Raw genomic sequence first — 14,631 nt, 5'->3', positions numbered from 1 at the left:
AAAAACAGGAGATTCATGAATTTGAATATTCATTATAACGGAGGATTTCAATCTCTTGGAATGTTCAGGGCACATGGCACGATGCCAGCATCGAAAGCCATTGAACTATTTAATAAAAAACTTAATTCATTTGGTTTAAACTTAGAAAAAGATATTGTTGTCTTTGTTACAGATGGAGCCAGTTTGATGAAAAAAATTGTCAATAACACTAAACCAGAGCATCAAATATATTACAATCATGCTATCCATTTACGCGTAATTGATGTGCTTTTTTAAAAAAAAAGTGCTGCACTACCAAACGAAAATTTTGACAATGAGCCTGTTGATACAATTGAAGTTAATGAAACCATTGAAGTTGGTGATACTATTAAAGCTAATGATTCAATTGAAGATCTTAATGAAGATTATGATGGTGATAGTGAGGAGAAGATGAAAACTCGGTTGATTATGTTGAAACAATTCAAATATCTACTGAAAAGTTGGTACCCTTATTGAAAACTGAATTTCAAAAGCCGGTGGCCAAAATTCGAAAATTAGTACAGATGTTTTATAGATCACCTGTAAAAAATGATGATAATCTTCAGCCAAATATTATTAAAGCATTCGGAAAAGAGAAAGCTTTGATTTCTAACTCCAGGACAAGGTGGAGCAGCACAATTGTAAGGTTAGAAGGGCTTTTGGAAGTCAAAAAAGAAATAAAGTAGCTTTAATTAGCAAAAACACCAATTTTCCTCTTTCTAAGAATGAACTAGATAAAGTTAATAACCTTTATGTTGCCCTAAAGTCGCTCAAACTAGTTATTGGAGCACTTTCCAAACGTGTTAATGATTTATTGTCTTCTGAAATTATAATTCAATTTATCCGGAAAAAATTGGATGAAGCCAACACGCCAATTAGTCAACTTGTAAAACAGCAGTTTGAAAAAAGAATTGTTGAAAGGAGAAACATAAAGTTAATACATCTAATGAAATATTTATCCAACCCAGATGTTTTGAATCAAGATGATCAGTTTGGGAATAAAATAAAAAGAAACTCTATAGCAAATATTGCAACCTATCTTATTCAAAGATTATTCCAGTTTAGCGAGGAAGACTCTGATGCTGATGGAGAAGTCTGTAACAGTGATATAACTGATGATATGAAAAATACTAACATTAAATTGACTTTAGCTCAAGAACTTAAAAGTTTCATTAAAACCTCTGATTTTCAAATGACAGTAGATAAAGGGAACTTGGATCTAACCTCATTAAAAAGGAAATGGCTCTTTTTGAAGCCAGCAAATCAAGACCCAAAAATTTAGAAATGCTTTTTAATGCTCTTAAAATAATTCTTCCGACATCTGTGGAGGCTGAAAGCGCCTCCTCTAGCCTAGGATTATTTGTAACAAAAATAAGGAGCTCATTACGGGATAATACATTAGATGCATTAACTTTTTTAAAACAAACACTTAAAAATACTGAGTAATGTTTTTCAACTTAAATATAGTGAAAATGAGAAGCGGGTCTCTATATTAAATAGTTTTTTTTTTTATAAATAAACAGTTTCATTGCTAGATAAATAAACAGTTTAGTTTTTAACTTGTACTCTTTTATTTTGCGTGTTTTAGTACATTAAAAAATGTTCGAAAATGTTCGAACTTTTTTCCCAAATAGTTCAAACATGTTCAAGTTCGAACTTCTAAAAAAAAGTTCGAATTGGCAGCCCTAATCCAAACAAATTCATTAAAAAAGTTGCACATTCATACAAAATACTTGTCTTTTATAACAATGGTATTATATTCTAATGTGCTATATATTATGTCTCTTAGCATTCTCTGAAGTTAACACAAATTTATGCGCGAAGAATGAAAACTAGCTTATGTTTTTTATTCTTTAGATCTTACTTGCAAGTTTATCAGCTTTTTTAGCATTTTTTGTAACACTTTCTGTTTACCCTCCTACAACTTAGAGAATTTTTCAATAGGTTTTCTTATTCCTTTTTATAAATTAATATTTTTTTAAATACCAATACAACTAAAAGTTTCCCATTTCGTTTAGTCTTTATATCACTTTACTGCAAATAAAATTAGCTAGGTGTCCATCCTTTTGCTTGAATGCAATATTGGCAACTGTTTTTTTGACAATATTTTACATCGATATTGTTCACAATTAATTTACCTATCTGTAATAGGGCAGCAATTTCAGAAGATTTTCCTTCCTTTGAAAAGTATCTCACTCTAACATGAATTTGGATATGCATATGTCAGTCCATGTTTATTCTCTCATGACCTTTTATAAGCTAAATGTAAATATTTGATGTGCTTTTATTTGTAATTGAAATTTTGAACATCCTACTGTGTCAATGTATATTATTTGGTTGGAAACATTTGCACATGCAAATGTAACAGTTACAACAGCAATTATGTTAACAAACATAAATAATATATATTTTCTCTATATTATTTTGTTTCCTATATCTCATACGAACATCTTATAACAATTATAAGTCCTATTTTTAAAAATATTAGAATACAAAATCTCACTGACCAAAAACTTTTGCACACCAGTGTATGTGATGACTATAACTGTTATTCTTTATAAACTTTTTGTCCTCTTTTTTTTTTCATATTCTTGAAATGTTCTTCATATTCTTTATATTCATCATATTCTTCACATATGTTTTCTTCATATATTCTTCATATCTTTCGGAAATTTATATCTTTCATATATAATCTTCATATCTTGCACTATACAATGTTTTAAGTCAAACTATTTTAATATTTGACTTAAAATACTGCATAACTCAGTAGTTGTATTCTTACATAAAAGATTTCTCTAACAAAAATGCGTTTCTTATATAATACATTAGTTTGAAAATTTTAATCTAAATTTTATTTAAGTTTAAAAACAGTTTTGTTTAGAATAAAAAGTTAGACAATTTTATTTAATTTTGTATTTACTTCTGGTTTTGGTCCATGTATAAGAACCATAATCTGATTGTAGGTTCATTCTTTGACTATTTCAAAATATTCGTCCCAAATGTAATTATTGTTGTTGGGACAACAGTGGCATTATCTAGTGCTATCTTTGTTCTTCCAAAGAGGTGAAAAATTTATTTTCTATGATTTTTTTTTGCCTTTAGATTTAAACTTAAATATTCACACTCAAAAAAACCATAACAAACTAATAAAACAAGTTCAATTTTTTTTTTTTTTAAATTTCACATTTAAAGTGAAGAGAAAGTGATAAAAATTATTTTTCAGTTTATTCTTCTATCTTTCCAATTACTTTTAAACTTAATGCCTACTCAAATATTTTCTATTTCAGATTATTTTTAATGGAATAGCTAAAAATGTGTGCAACAATTCCTAAATAAAAAAAATTGAGATAAGTGTTTGTACTACACCAAAGATGATGTTTATGGGATTTTTGTGTGTGTTTTACATTTTTCTCTAATTCCGACTTGGAAAACGTTGAATTTTTTTAAACGGTTAACAAAAAGTTGCACTCTTTCAAAAGTTTAAATTTAGTTTTTAAAAAAAAACGAAGCATTGGCTTTCAAATGTTAGTTTAAAATGTCAAAATGTGCTTTTTTGAAAAGAAGTCAAATTTTTTTAAAACACAACCTCTGAAAAAGTCCAACTTTATTATGAGTCAAAAAAATGTATTTTAAAAAACTTTTTTCCCTAATTCTAACTTTGGGCTTTTGGGAAAGGTTGAACTTTTTAAAGTTTTGACTTACAAAAAGTTTTTATTTTAAAATTAACTTTTAAAATTAACTCTTTTAAAAGAATATTGTTTTAAAAAAAATCCATTTTATTTGCTGCCTTTCAAAAAGTCTAACTTTTTAAAAGCAAAATCTTGTCTTTTAGAAAAAGTTAAGCTTTTTTTATAGCTTCTTTTTTCAAATCTCTTTTATTACCTGCAAGTTAGAAGAAAACACACTAAGTTTTAAATTAAAAAAAAAAAACATCAAGATTTGGTTTTTTGGTTTTCAACAAATATTATTGAGTAATAATCAACTTCTTTATCAGTTTTATATAAACGTAAATTTAACTCTAACTGCATTCAAAACACCAAAGCATTTAGTGAGATAAGGTTATTTTCATTACCTATGATTTTATCTTTTAAAACTTAAAAATATTAATTATTATTTAAATAACTTATGAAAATAAGGATTTAATTTAATAGCAATTCTGTGGAATCTCTTAAAAGGATCAAACAAAATCACATGGATAATAGGCAGGCTTTTTTTAAAAGGATGACATTTAGACCTTTGAAAGTCAAAACTAGAAAAAGATTCATCTTTTTCCAAAAACGTGACATCAGGGTTTGAGTTCTTTCTTAGGCGTAATATTTTTTAAAAATAAATAGGTTTCAGAGTTTTTCCTTTCTGATACAACTAAACTAATTGTTTATGGCAGTAATTTCAATTATTGCCTAATGTTTATTGATTGGTTTTTACTGTTACTTATTAAAGATTTTTAAATTTATGTCTAACTAAACAATCTGTTTAATGTCTCTTTCTTTAAAAACATTAACTTTATTTTCCAAAATATTCCTTTAATTTATTCAGAAATACTTTTTAGCAAACAACGTTGTCTTTTGTTTTCATAAATAAATTTTCTTAGAGATTTAGGCTATAAGATAATCATTTTTTGTAATGCATTGGCATGGAGAAGCACTTTTGATGATTTAAGAGATTTGGGGTTTGGTTGCCTATGTAAAAGAGTTAAATGTTTAGTTTTATTGTAAAAAAACTTTAACTCAGTTTTGTAAAAAGATTTACTTAAACTCATTTAAGATTAGCAATGCAATTATTGACAGTAGCAGGCAAGTGTATTTTTTTATCATTTTTTGGACAATATCTTTTAAAGAAAATGTACACCATTTTTTTAACGGTAAACCATTTTTTTGTTTATGAAATATATAGCCATGCAACTATATTTTTGATTGTTAGAAGTTCTTTTCTTTTATAAATCACTGTGTATAGTTTTTAAATTTATTTTCAAAAAGTAAATTCAAAATTAAAATAACTCTAAATTTTTTAATTATTTTTTTAAATTTTTTTTATTTACATAGAATTTTTATATACAAACTAACTAAGGATACTGACTCACCCTCTTGAAAGGCTATGCCACCAAATACTGATTTACATAATTATAAACTTCATCAATCTTCGTTACTATCTTCATTTTTTCTTTTTTCTTTTTTACAAATATTGTTGAAAGTAAAACACATTTAACCTGAAAATTTTGGTTTGGTACTAGAATGTATTGTGCATCATATTCTTGGAACTAAGAAGGGTTTAAAATCAAAATCCAAAATTATAAGACGTTTTAAGTTAAAACAGTTAAGTTGATAATTTTTATTGTTTGTTTACAGAGTTTCCCATGATGCGATATCATTAACTATTAAAGACAAAAAAGAAGGCTTTGAGGACACTATGAATGTGGATGCTTATCTTCATTGTTCTATTGATAGTACATTGCTTAGAAAAAATATTCAACCAATCTCTGAATTATCAAGATTGATTGATCCTGAGCCATCAAAAGTTGAAAGATACTGGATGGTTGAAGAATAGCAGCTTTGGAAAACTTTTAAGGTATTATTGCAATAAAAAAGAGACTGTTTACAAAAAAAAAAATAAACATAAAACTAAAATAAATCCATAGTTTTAAAAATTGCATGAAAAAATTGAATTATCAATTAAAATACTTGAATTTTGTTTTTAAAAATCTTTTTCAAAACGCTTTCGGTTTTAACGAAAATTAATTACCGTTACATTGCGCAATAAGCAGACATGGTTTCCATCAGCCTTTGCATTATTATTTTAATGTATAATAACGAAATGAAATTAATGGAAGATTTCAAATAAAGGTTGAACGTAGAATGTGAGAATGTAGACAAATTGATGAATAATTATTATTGTATTGCCCTATCCCGTCTTGACCCTAACCGCCTTAGTAGCTTATGGCTATGTAGAGCGCATTGCATGTACTATATTGCGCACTGAGAAGCTTATGGCTATGTAGAGCGCATTGCGCTCTACGAAGACACTTCGGAAAAACATACTTTAACGACTTTTTTAACGTAAAAACCATGCTATTAACGTATTGCTTTTGTAAGCTAAAAGATCATTAACTTATAATTCTCAAAATGGCGAATATTAGGGTTTTTAGTTGGATTTTTTACAACTTTGACTTCGAATTAGAGCACTTTCCGTTGATTTTCAGGTCCATGTTTTTATATTTTTCTGAATCAGCATAAAATTCTCTATCATAATCTGCAATAAAAAAAGGGAGGTGCGAAAGTAAAATAGCGCCTATATATATATATATATATATATATATATATATATATATATATATATATATATATATATATATATATATATATATATATAAATTTAAAGCAAACGTTTTACAATGAAGATAAGTTAATATTAGTTGTATTTGTATATAATATATATGAACCGTATGTATATGTATGCATATATATTTGTGTATTATATATTATGTATATATACATGTATGTTATATGTATATTATGTATAAATTTATATATATAAATTTATACATAGTATACCTATAAGATAAATGTATATATACATAATATGTAATACATAAATATATATACATATATATACACATGGTTCATATATATTATATACATATACAACTTATGGTAACTTATCTTCATCATAAAACTTTTGTTTTTCGCTTATTGCTACGCTGTTATATAAAAAAAACGTCCATTTTTTTTAAAAAAAAACTATAAAATGCGTAAAATCAACAAAACTCGCAGCTAATTTATGATTCAACTTACCCCAAGCAATTTGATGCAACTTACCCCATAGGCATCATAATCACTCCAATCATTGTATATAATTATTTATATTGAAAACAATTTTTTTTAGCTTTTCGTGTTTGAAAAAGATTTTTTTAACTTACCATTACTTTATTATGGTCATATTCCTCAAAGTTTAAAGTGAAATCCAAAAAACTTCAAAAACGAAATTTAGAATTTTACATGGAAATAAAAAAAACATCAATATCTTTTGAAAATTTTATTTAATAACTGTAAGTTTTTTACAGTTTAAAGTCAATTATTTTTAAAGTTATATTTATATTGTATACTTATATTATATTTATATTATAACATATTAAAGTTATAGTTATATTGTTTGAGAAAAATTTAGGAAAAATTTATAAAAACCATTCTTTAAACTGCATTTTTGCAATTTAACCCTGTTTGCAACTAGCCCCGGTCTCCCCTAAATGGAGAAAATTAAACAATCAAACTTGAAATAAAACTAAAAATTAAAAAAAAAAGTTTCATTCTTTCCATCAACAAAGCCTCACAGTTTATTTGAAAAATTGAAGAAAATCATACCATCATATCCTAAATGACAGGAACTATTCTTACCAATACATTCTAAATTGTTAAGAAATTTGGTCTGATTAGAAAATTGGATTGGAAACAATTTCCTTTTGAGTGCTACATAAGCTTTTATAGTTAAAAAAAGACCAAGACATCAAAGTGACACCTCAAACAATCAATATTCAATCAGAGAACTAAGTTATAGAGACAGAGTAGTTCGAAAGAAGCCTATCTTAATTGCAAAACAAATGACACATCAATTGGAGTTTGCAAAGAAGTACGAAAAAGTATTGGTGTCATATTTGAAAAAGGTTTTGTTCCTTGTCTCATCAGATGGAGTCTAGAAAATGTGCTGAAAAAAGGAGAAGCTTATAAATTGAGTTACTTGTGAGGCACTGTAAAGCAGCAGGAAAAAATATAATGGTTTGGAGAATTGACAAATATGTATGATTTGGAAAAAAGTGGGAAAATTGACATTTATTGATAACAAAATGGGTGTTTCAGTTTAGTGTGAAACTCTTAAGGCGGACTTGCAACCAACTACTAAAAAGTTAAGAATGCAGAACAATTTCATATTCCAGCAGGATAATATACCAAAAGCATGAGAAAGTGAAGCTATACTTTGATACGAATAAGCTCAGTCTTGATAGAACATTTTTGATATGTTTTGGACAAAAGCACTTGTGACCAAGCACTTAAAGACAGAGATGAGCTGAAAGAAGTTTTAACGAGTACATAGGATAACATAATAACAGAAGAGACCCAATATTTGGTCAAGTTGATCTCAAAAGGTTTAGCTGAGGTGATCGTGGCCAAAGGCAACCAAAATTTTCAAAATTTGGTAATTTTCATAAAATCTGACTATTACAAATGTTTGGTTCATAAAAATAAAAGATAAGAGCTTGGTGGACAGTTTTTTGATTTAAGTATAAGCCTTTTTTACAATTCCTAAATGAATTTAATGGCATGGCATTAGTTTCTTAATATAATAACTATGTGCAGGTCCTGAGTTACAGAAAATATTATCCTGCTGATATATTTATAGATGTTAATCAGCGCAAAACATCAATTAGAGTTCTATACTTAAAGATTTTTTTTTCATATCTTTTGACTATTTCAAAATGTTTGTTTGCTTGATTGATGTGACAGAATTTGTTATTTCTTTTCATTACTTTTCTTATTTTTTGTAATGTTTTTTATTGATTTTTTTCTAATCTTTTAATTTTAACTTTAGAAATAAAGACTTTCCACTTTCTGCTTTGCTGTATGGTTTATACACTGTGTTTACCATTGGTTTTGAAGAACCGTTCCCTGTATTTACTGCTACTTCAGTTCAGTATGGTAAGTCTTTCTAGTTGCTATAAATGTTTGCATATTCATTGTGATTGTTTACTCTTCAGATCAGTTTTATCCTTTGTTTGAATTTGGCTTTGATTGTTTTCCTTTATTGAAGGGGGTTACGGAATGTCACCATTTAAAATTGGTTTGATATATCTAGTTGTTTCAATTGCTATGTTTATTGCTCAAATTGTTTTAATCAATAAGGTAAGCTCTTCTTGATGTTTAAAGTTTTAAGAATGAAATGTTCGCTGATTATCGCGAGAGTCTTAGTTGGTAAAGATTTCCCAACAAGTTCTAAACACTTGTTCAATGTTATAACTGTTATTTGATGCTAAATTTCAGGATCCTAATTACACCCAATATATATTCAAATATATATATATAATATATATATATATATATATATATATATATATATATATATATATATATATATATATATATATATATATATATATATATATATATATATATATATATATATATATTTAAGTATTATAACATATATTCAAACTCATATACAAATATGTGAAGAGTCCAGGGGAAAAAACGGCATAGTCACATTTTTGTAGTTTTGAGATATTCGATTTTTAAAGTTTAAAACCATTCACAACATTACTTTTAATCAAACACTTAATTTTTTTTCACCAATTCTCAAAAATGTCCATTTCTTTAAGCAATTATGAAGTTACAATGGTTCTGGCTTAAATATTAAAAATTTTGTCGCTTCATACCTGGAGTTGGGTCCATTTGGACATTGCCGTTTTTTCCACTGTAATTTGCTATGCAAGTTTCATCTATGTTTTTTATTTAAATTTTAGGCACCAACTATCTAAAAACTTATAATGAACATTAATTTAACATATATCTTTTTATTTTAGAATATCTAAGAGTTCCTTAAAGCATTTTTATTTCAAATTTAATCTTCAAAATGTCTATACAATAACGGTTCTGACTGTTTAAATGCAGTGCACAATACTAAAATCATTTTTGTAATTCTTTGGAATAATAATATCTTTTTTTTGGTAGCTGAATCCAATAATTGCTCATGGATAAAAATCCAAGAAATCCTTTGTTTACTCATTTCTAAAAATCAGGATTTTTTTCTTTTTAAAATAATGTACACTCAAAATAAGTTAATGTCTGCCTGACATCAGATGAAGAAAAGTAAAGATAAATGGTCATTGTATTTTATTATATATGGTGGCCACATAAAACTGAACCCTTCTTACCAAATAGACTTTTACTTTTAGGTCATAAAAATTAAAAGGTCATTTAAAAAAAATATTATATTACTCAATTTGAACTAAGAAACTCACATTCATTCATACACACAAATTAACATTCTATAAACAAGGACTATACAAAATAACAATCATTTATAAGGAAGATAAAATAATGTTATTTTATTTCAACAGAACTGTTTAATAACAACTTTTATTTAGTCCAAATAGTCAAACTCCTCTTGTCCATTAACTTCATTTTTATTGTTATCATGTGGTAAGGAGTCAAAGTAGTCAGGTCTATTAGTGAACTTTTTAAAAACCTGCAGATCTTTAAATTTAGCCATTGATATGCACAGTTTCTCAGAGTATAAGTTTAAAGGTTCACATGGAGCATTTTTGTTTTTGCCTCTCATATTTGAAGTAATGGCGCTTTTTAAAAAGGCACCATTCCAAGAGTCTCTGTGATTCATTGTTCCTGGATCATTTTTGGAAAAAAACACTTCTCTAAGACATCTAGTTGGAACAGGACATCCAGCCTTATAGAAAGGTTTTAAAAATTGTGTCATACTTTTCACCATGTCCTGCCTGAGCTCCAAAACATTGAAAGGAGCTGGATTCATGCGAGAAGCTTTAAAAATATCAATCCAATCAGAAGGTATATTGACCTGTGATTTGGTGTTAATGAGACCCATATCTTTATCACACTCCATGTAAGAATGCCCTCTTTCAGGAAAGAAAATCTTTATTGAGTCAAATCTTTTTTTATGCTGAACTAGATAATCCAGAAACCTAAAGACTGTATAATTTTTATTTTGGCCTGCACAAGAATCACAAAAAAGCTCTAATTCCCTGACATCTTGACTTAGGTGATGAATAAAATAATCATGTAACATAGATGTCACCTCCTCTGTCCCCTTTTTGGCTACAGTTTCATCATAGCCATAGATAAACACATTTTTGCTCGATAGTACATGGATGTTAAAAGAAAGAAATGAAAGTTTTCTTCTGTAATAAAAATCATTGGTTGAGTTATTAGGGACATTTAAATTTCTTTGATAGTCGAATGCTATTGCTTCAAATGTTGAATCATTAATTGCTTTTATCCTAGATTCTCTTTTTCTTCGATAAAATGTTTCTGCTTTTCTTTGATGCAAGTCCCTTTCAGCTTCCAACTCTTTAAGCTTTGCTTGCAAATCAGGGTTCATTAAATCTTTAGCAATGAGATCTATTCTCATTTTAAGCTCATCACACTTTGAACAAGTGTCTATACGAGGATATCCAAAAGCAATGTTAAAATCATTGTTAAATATTGTCCTGTATGTCTCGTAAGAAATCTTGCTATCTGGATAGATAATTTGAAGCATGTTAAACATTTTGTTAATGTTTAAATCCTCAGATAAATATAGGCGTCTTGTTTTATCTTGCGAGTAGTGAGACTGTCTACCCCTATAAGATGAAATGTGATCTCTTATCTTCTGAACCGTTTCATCTGTCAGCTTATTAGGTCTATTTGTATGTTGACCTCTTCTGTCCTTTGGTGGCTCACCTAAAGATGAAAAGGTGAAAAACAATCATAAAATATGTTAAATTATTTCTGTTCATCAAAAACTAAATTAAAGATTAAAATCTTAAAATAACATGCTTGATAAATAATTGAGAAACTGTTTCAATTTATTTACCATTTCATATCGATTAGTCCCTTTTATTTAAATCTACACTAAAAGCTTAGGCTTAGGGAAATATTATGTTAACAATAATATTTTTGTTAATATGATTATAATAGAGACTAGTCCCTTTTATTTAGACTAAAATCAAAGCCAAAGCCTTTCTAATTATTTTTATAATTTTAAAATTAATCAAAATTTTAAGCATTAGATAGGCCTATAGTCTTTTAGTCTAGTAGGCCTATAGCCTATAGTAGAGCACTAGACTAGTCTAATCGAAAGTAGAGGCCTAATAATGTTTGCACAATATAAAACATAATGTAAGGATAGCTTTTGTTAATTAAATTATATGTAAAAACACTAGACCTTATTCTATATAGTATAGTCTCTATGCTAGGCCTACCTGTAGTTGATAAACTCCGTTTTATTGTCTCGACCCTGCCTTTCTTGATGCCGAAGATGGAAAGAAAAGCCATTGGACGGTGTGATCATGTGACTAAAAATATCGCATGACATTAGTGACACTGCCGTTTTTTCCCCTGTAAACATTGGACCATGCCGCTTTTTCCATTGTATAGGGTTTTTTCTTTTTTAATTATCATATGGACATTTACATTTTTTTCGCTTGAAATCTAGTTAAATACAAACTATACAAGTCTATGCATAGGGCAGGAGCAATAACTAAGAAAAACCAAAAATGTGACTATGCCGTTTCTTCCCCTGGACTCTTCATGTATATTCCAGTATACATACAAGTATATATACAAGTATTTACATGCTAAAAAAATAACAAAAAAAAAAAGATGATGTAACATTCTGTTAAAAAGTTTTGTCTGCAGCATAAAAAATTTGTAAGAAATTTAAAAAAAATATATATTCAATTTTAATTAACTTTTAATTATTATTAAAATTTACTCTGTTCAATGTTCAATTTTTTTTTTGTTGAAGATTTTGTAAAATAAAAATGAAATTGAATGTGCATGAAGCATTTGGCAGTTTTGACGTTTTAATCATGCAATATCCAAAAACTTTTAACGGGATACTTGAGTGTCTGTGTATGAGTGTGTGTGTACCATTGGGTATTTTGTATTGTAGTGAGAATGTTGTACTGTTTAATCTTTTTTCTAAAACTAAACAGTTAAAAGTAAAACAGTTTATAGCTTGACTTTTAATGACGATTCTGGATTGAAAATTATGAACTTGAACTTTGATTGAAGGTGTAGCACTAGTAGCACTTTATTATGGAATAGCACTCCCAAAGTTTATGTTCTGTTTTCACTAAAACAAATATTCAAAAGCTTATTGATGAAGTTGTTCCTTTTATTGTAAAAAATATTATTTATCAACTTATTATTATTTATATCTTTAAAGTTGCTATAAATGTAATTCTCTACTCTATGCTATGGATTTTTTTATGATTATAGATAATTGACCGGTTTGGTTCAAAAAAGGTAAGATATTTATATACTTCAAAGATTGCAAATGTAAGTCCAGCCTCTTGCTAAGATATCTGACCCATTTTATGTCTGCAGATACTATTGGTATCGTCTCTGCTATTTGGTGCATTAATGCCATCAATACCTTTAATTGGTCTTATAAAAAAAAAGAAAGTAATTTGTTCCACTCCAATTGCTCATTAGGGGAAACTGGGGCTAGTTGGCTACAGTTGATTTAATTTCAGGGTTTTTAGCCAGAGAGCATCAATTCATTTGAGAGAGCATCGATTCATTACTTCAGATAAGTTCGTGTTTTTTCATAATAGTTATTGTGATATATATTTATTTTTACTAGGATATTTTTAAAAATGATACAAATGTTAAGATGAGTTTGTAAAAGGTCTGTTGAATTAGGATTATTCTTTTGGATGAAGCTTGTTACCATCTTAAAACCATTCTAATAATAAAGATCTGTACTTAAACTTGACCCTGAAGGATTAAATGACGGTACTCTTAGAGATAACACTCATAAAGTTGAAGTCTATGCCTTTTTTTGGTGTATTTAATTTTTTTTTTTAAATTGTCTGCTTGTTATATAAGATAGAGATACAAAGTCTTAACATTTAGTCATACTCACCAAATACTTCAAAATTGTTGTTTTAGGTTTTCAAAAACATCAAATATTTTCAAGATTCACAAACAAAAACTAGCACTGTCTCTCCTACTCGCTGTTTAATTTATAACAAATGAATAATATTTTATTTAGAATTAATTAAGTTCAAAAACATAAAAATCGTAATGTTCTTGTAAAATATCATATCTCACATAAGTTAAGAGGGGTTTGCTTTAAATGTCAAGTTGCGATTGATGCTATCAGGGATCATTATATAGAGAACTCCGATTTAATAAAAGTAATATTTTTTAAAGAATGTTTGAAGTTGTACTTTGAGACATACATGTATGATAAGAAGATTTTATTTGATAAAAGTAATTTGAAGTTTTTTCTGTTTATATCATTTAGAACAGTTCTTTGGGTTGTTTTGTGGTTTAATCAAGTTATTGTGCGTATAGCTATGATGTCAGGCTTCGTTGCTATAAACGTGTTTAAAAATAACTCTGTTGAATCAGCCTTGCTGGGCCTAGCTAATGGAATTGGGACGTCTGTATCTTCTGTTGGAAGATGAAGAACTATTTTTTATATTTACGAGGGTAATTTTGAAAGTTCGGAAAATTAACATAAATTGCGGTATATATTAAACTTTTGTAGTGAATTGCAACACCACACCTATATTGGCCTTAAAGTCTACAAATAATTTCTTACATATTTCATCCAAAACATCAAATTAAAGTGCTTTTTTGTTTTATTAAGAGTTAATTTTTTTTACTAATTTTATTTAGTTAATTTTTAAAAACTAAGATAGCGCGTTTGATTGGAGGGGGAGGGGGAACTATTACGCCCTGCTAATTACGCCCTGCTAATTTTCACAGAATTGAACAATAGCTTGACAGTTCTACTATCAGCTTTTCAATCAGCTTCTTGATTAATTCGTTTGAAAAATAAGTAATTTGTAAAAGAATCTATAAATATTTCGTTGCGATATTC

The 14,631-nt window shown here is 27.6% G+C and overlaps 1 protein-coding gene and 1 pseudogene across 1 annotated transcript; one reads left to right on the top strand and one right to left on the bottom strand.

The window, feature by feature from the left end:
- Positions 1–15: 15 nt before the first annotated feature.
- On the top strand, positions 16–14,212 carry LOC149886410 (uncharacterized; annotated as a pseudogene).
- Positions 10,144–11,301, bottom strand: LOC149886411 (uncharacterized). The gene has a single exon (XM_090093274.1). The coding sequence runs from the start codon at positions 11,299–11,301 to the stop codon at positions 10,144–10,146; it is 1,158 nt and encodes a 385-aa protein (XP_089949400.1).
- Positions 14,213–14,631: the final 419 nt, after the last annotated feature.

Source organism: Hydra viridissima, unplaced genomic scaffold (genome assembly GCF_058129835.1).
Source record: "Hydra viridissima isolate aposymbiotic clone 2 unplaced genomic scaffold, HvirCarnegie_v1 scaffold_7, whole genome shotgun sequence".
Taxonomy (NCBI): domain Eukaryota; kingdom Metazoa; phylum Cnidaria; class Hydrozoa; order Anthoathecata; family Hydridae; genus Hydra; species Hydra viridissima.
The sequence above is the reverse complement of the archived record's forward strand: the minus strand, read 5'-3'. Positions and strand labels throughout refer to the sequence as shown.

Coding starts and splice junctions, on each gene's coding strand:
- LOC149886411 (XM_090093274.1), bottom strand. CDS start 11,301: ATGTTTAACATGCTTCAAATTATCTATCCAGATAGCAAGATTTCTTAC.